The sequence below is a fragment of the Aedes aegypti genome, chromosome 3 (genome assembly GCF_002204515.2).
Source record: "Aedes aegypti strain LVP_AGWG chromosome 3, AaegL5.0 Primary Assembly, whole genome shotgun sequence".
NCBI lineage: Eukaryota > Metazoa > Arthropoda > Insecta > Diptera > Culicidae > Aedes > Aedes aegypti.
Window position 1 is genome coordinate 144,319,888 of NC_035109.1, and position 5,521 is coordinate 144,325,408.

Below are 5,521 nucleotides of genomic sequence, written 5' to 3' on the forward strand. Positions count from 1 at the left end.
TTTGGACGAGCTGTGGAGCCTCCGACGCTAGATGAGGTTAGAAGAGCGATTAAGGAGTTGAAGAACTGTAAGGCTGCTGGAAAAGCCGAGCTCCCGGCCAAACTTTTCAAGCACGGTAGTGAGCAGCTGTACGAAATACTGTACCGTACTCTGTTAATGATATGGAGGAAGAAGAATTGCCTGTTAGCTGGCTGGAGGGCCTCATCTGCCTTTTGTATAAGAAGGCCACAGATTGGAGTGCGCCAATCACCGAGGAATAACGCTCCTCAATTCGGCGTACAAAATAATGTCGCGTGTTCTGTTCAACAGATTGAGATCGCAGAAGGAGTCCTTCGCCGGCGAATACTAGGCTGGTTTTCGTGAGGGCCGTTAAACGACGGATCAAATGTTTACCTTGCGACAAATCCTTGATATGTTCCGGGAATACAACTTGCAGACTCACCATCTGTTCATTGATTTCAAGGCAGCGTACGATTCAGTAAAGAGAAATGAGTTATGGCAGATAATGGTAGAACACGGTTTTCCGGCGAAATTGATTAGACTGATTCGTGCAACGTTGAATGGATCGAAATCAAGTGTGCGGATTGCGGACGAGACTTCAACCTCCTTCGTAACCTTAGATGGTTTGAAGCAAGGAGATGCGCTTTCGAACCTTTTGTTCAACATTGCTCTCGAAGGAGCTATACAGAGAGCGGTCGTGCATAGAAGCGGTACCATCGTCACCCGGTCGCATATGCTCCTGGGTTTTGATGTTACCCGCGAGGTGAAACGGCGTCTTGCAGCTGCGAATAGGGCTTTTTACGGGCTCCGTAACCAGCCTAAGTCCCGTAGCCTAGAGACGAAAACAAAATTCGCGTTATATAGGACACTTATCGTTCCGGTTGCTCTATACGGCCATGAATCCTGGACGTTAAAAGAGGTCGACCGGAAAGCGTTTGGAGTTTTTGAGCGTAAAGTGCTGCGAACAATACTCGGCGGTAAACAAGAAAATGGCATCTGGCGGTGTCGCATGAATCATGAGTTGTACCAGGATATTATCAAGGTCAAAAAAACACGGCAGGCTGCGTTGGGCTGGTCAAGTGGTACGAATGCCGGAAGAAAGACAAGCAAAAATAATATTCAGAAGAGAACCTGGACGAGGCCGTCGACTTCGTGGTAGGCCGCGCACACGATGGCTTTTTGCAGTTGAAGAGGACTTAAGGGCACTTAACGTTCAGGGTGACTGGAAGCGATTGGCTCAGGACTGAGCCCACTGGAGAAGCATTAACCATTCGGCGTAGATTCAACGTAGCGGATTGTAGCCCATCAAGTATCAAGTAAGTAACCAATCCAGTTACAATAAATTGTTATAATTATAGATTTTAGTTATTCATACCTAACGAAAAGTAAATTAGCAGTGAAAACAATTTTGTTCAAGTGAGTTAAAAATTTGTATTATGAGGTATTGAACATAATCATGCGTAACGATTAGGAACAAAGTTCTAGTCTTTCTACCGCTGACATACTACTTTTGGTTCTCATCAATCCATGATTTAAATTCAGAAACCCGTGTGAAGACATCCGGTGATCCAATACCGCAGAAACGAGTTCCGTAAGACACTACACCAACAAGCTCGTCATTGCAAACCAGCGGCCCACCAGAGTCGCCCTGTAGATGATAAAATGTTTCATTTCTTCGTTGAGCATCCAATAACTTTTCCTACTTACCCCACAAGCACCTTGGCCCAATCTAGTAAACGTACAGATCTCCGTGGGATTCACAGGGAATCCTCGACTTCGACACTCGTCGTTGGTGATCGTCCTCAATTGTGCCTCCAGCAAGTCTTCAGGAGTTTTCCCGATCCGAACTGGCATCGTGTAGCCCCAACCAGTTAGCAGGCACTCAACTCCACCTCCAACCTGCTTATCTGAATACGTAATTGGTTGTTCTTTTGTGCCGAATGTAAACGGTTCGGCCACCTTAATGATTCCTATGTCACTTCGGTTCAGCTCGATGTAGTCCGGATGGATCTTAAACCACGAAACCATGTGTCGCGTCCCCTTGCTTCCATTATTGCGAAGATCGTTCGTTCCGGAGATCACCGAAAGACGGGATGCATCGATTCCGTCCAGGCAGTGAGCTGCCGACACTACGTATCTTTCGGAAACGATAGACCCACCACAGTTGTGCATCCACTCCATCGGTCCAAATCCGTAAAAAGATCTGGCCATTATCTGCAGAGATATCTGATACGGTATCGGGTTCATAGCCGTTTGTCCTCCAACGATTTTGGAGTTGTCATTTCCTGGAATATTGGGAAAATTACTTCAGACAAGGAAACTATATCCGGACTGCATCCAGGGTACTAACCGCTGACAATCACCAGACCGGAAAGCACTAGAACAACTAACGAAATACACCGCGTTGTCGCCATCGTCGATAGATTGAATTCAGTTGACAGATTTTTATGGTTCGAGTTGACGCGTTATAATTACTCTCCACTGTTCCACCGACAATAAAACCAGGAAAAATCGGGGCACGGGACTGGCGTCGAGAATCCGTCACCCAGCTGGCCGTCAACAAATCTCCAAATGACCGGCTCGGAGTCAGCCCTAATGGCATTTATATTGTTTTACAATCGGCCGGCTATAACAAGTTAAGTACCTTTGCGCGCGAAAACGGAAAACCGATTCGCCAAACTGTGTTATCACTTCAGACTGTCAACCGGCGTCTCGCCTTCGATTTATAGCGGAAGACGGAAGGCGGTGAGATTGTTTCCAGTGGAATTCAGTTGCCGAGCTGGCACAGTTGGTTCTACTTTGGCGCGCTGCTGGGCTGAGTTTACGACTGTCGACCCAGAATGGAGACGATACCTTGCCTCGATTGCCGAATCGGTGGGAGGCCCTAGCAATAGCCATTCTTTAGACATTGCAAGCGATTTTTTTTAAACTCGGTGAACAACACGTCGAATGTGCAAGGTTAAGGGTGTCGTTGCTCGTAGACATGTTGGCGATGCGGGTGTAGCTGCCAACAGCAGTACATCGCAGACGGAAACGAATTCACGCGACCGTTGTTGGTGATAAGCTGTCAGTAGGAATTACTCACGCATTATGAATAATTGATTTTGAACGTATTATGAGTTACAGATTGATCAAACGTTGCAAATAAGTGTTCGCGGTTGTGAATGCCATTCGATGCCATACTCGTCTCACTTTTTTCTGTGCAAGAATGCAGTCATGGAAGTGCTTATATAGCTTCCTGGTAAAAAAGAAGTAGTACGGATAATAATAGGAAATCCCTTTACTCATTAACATGCTGTATCTATACTGCATATCTATACTAACATGCGAAAAGAGCGGAACAACCTTTGTAAACCAAATTTATTTCCATGTTTTTCCATGAAGTTTTATACACTTACGCTTCTAACTCAATCAGCCCTCCTTGATGATGGTTGGTGTTTCAAGAGTTGTTCGGTAAGCGCCAGTGGTAAACGAGAGAAACTGCAGTTTGAAAGATTGTTTGCCATTTTCACATATTAGTTTGTATGTATAGTCCAGGTAACTTTCAAAATAGTTGCGTACTATTGGACTCTACGTAACTATTACAGATTTTTGAGGGTATGCGATATGGATGGTTTTTATGTCGGTATGAAACGATACGCTGAATTTGTTTCACTGATACTAGCGAAACAATACGAAATAATAAAATGTTTCGTGAAACGCGATATGAAATCTGCAGCCCGGATTTTTTTTTTAAACGAAATGGAATATTTATTTTTTTCCTGAACAATTCACTTGCATTTTTTTATTTACGACCCTCAGCTTGGTCTTGCTGAATAGCTGTGCGTTTACCGCTACGGCTATCTGGGCCAGAGATGTCATCAATTCAAATAAACACGCCTCAAAATGCGACTAATTTGGAGCTGCCGAAGAGATTCACCAGCAGATCTTATGGGAAAGATGCCGAAGACAATAAGGCTGCCGACAATAGTCACACTTACAAGACATGTTCGCAGCGTTGTAAAAACTTTTCTTAAGGTGAAGCGGCGTGTAACTCAAAGAATCATTAGAATCATCATTGATGTAATGGTAGTAGTGTCGCCTTTCCATTTATATTTTCAAAACAAACAAACAAAAAATATAACATTTGTGTTAAGCATATTTTTATGTAAACACATGGGAAATTTCGTAGATTGACGAGTATTGGAAATCAAAACCAACTGTTCAATAGTACATATCAAAAGAAAACATTACAATTTAATGAAAGGCAACGGGATTTCTCTGTTTTTTATTGGATTTATCGCATATTTTTGTTATGCATCGGTACGGTTTATGTTTGCAAGGAATGACGGTGTTGCCAGGTTGGTGACTTGGTGACAGATTTTTCTATCAATTGTTATATGCTTGTTTTCGGAACATTTGCTGCTTATTATAAAAACTTATCATTTTGCAAATAGTTTTCCATCAGAAAATCACTGATTTAATAAAATTTTAATGATTTTTGTGATCAATCCACACTAAATGCTATGATTTTACAGATAGCAGCTCTGACATCACTGCACATTGGTCCCAAAGCCATATCTAGGATGACAAAAATGATTGCGCCTAAACCGTCAATTTTAGATGTATGGTGTCTTCGGCAAAGTTTCTCCATATTTTTCAGACATTTTTTTAAGAGATGTGAAATTAAAGTGGCCCACATGGTTTACGAGATCAGTACATAAACTTTTTTGCTGACGCATTTAGGACTACACAATGTTCTACAATGTTTTAGAACAACCATTAGGAGCAACTTTGCCGAAGAACCCAAATTTCTATCTCTTATAGTTCGCGAGTTATGATTTTTTTTAACAAAAAAGTTAGGGTGGTACTGAAAAATCCGTTTTTCTTGATAACTTTTTATACCTTAATTACTGGCAAAAATTTTGTTCCAAGCACTTTTAGAACTTTTGATTGCGCAACTTTTTGCCGAAGAAACTACTGTTCTATCTCTTATGGTTACAGAGTTATCAGAAATTTTCTTCGAAAAAATGGTTGTTCCAAATGCCGATATCTCCGAAAGGCGCAGACGGATTTTCAATCTTTTGTCGGCATTACAAAGATTATTTATTTCTCTGTTTATGGTGAAAAAACAGTGAGGACGTTTTTTGTTCGAAAAGATTGACAAAATTTTGAAAATAATATGTTTTTAACCGAAAATTGTCTATAACTTGAAAAATATTCGAGATAGCTCTTTGGTGCCTTCAGTAAAAATGTGCAAAATTGAAAGTTCTGATAGCGCTTCATACAAGGTATTCATAAAAAATAAACGCTTACACATTTATTTACCAAAAACCTAATTTTGTATGGTAAAGAAAGCGAAAAAAGAGATATTCACAAGAACAATCGAAATAACTGTATGTATGTCATTTAAAATTGAATACACATGTATTGATATCGATCATAGTAAGCGGAATCTAAGGAGTTGAAACAAGGAAAATTAGTTGCTGAAGCAGTTTTCAAGTGATCAAGGCCCACCTTCTGGTTCGTTACCTTAGACAGA

At 41.5% G+C, this 5,521-nt stretch overlaps 1 protein-coding gene across 1 annotated transcript; it reads right to left on the reverse strand.

The window, feature by feature from the left end:
• Window positions 1-1,411: 1,411 nt before the first annotated feature.
• On the reverse strand, window positions 1,412-2,907 carry LOC5568513 (chymotrypsin-1). The gene is made up of 3 exons (XM_001652286.2): window positions 2,351-2,907; window positions 1,708-2,285; window positions 1,412-1,648 (listed from the first exon to the last, which is right to left on the reverse strand). Exons 1-3 carry the CDS (start codon window positions 2,412-2,414, stop codon window positions 1,505-1,507), a joined length of 786 nt encoding a protein of 261 aa, XP_001652336.1. The 5' UTR covers window positions 2,415-2,907; the 3' UTR covers window positions 1,412-1,504.
• Window positions 2,908-5,521: the final 2,614 nt, after the last annotated feature.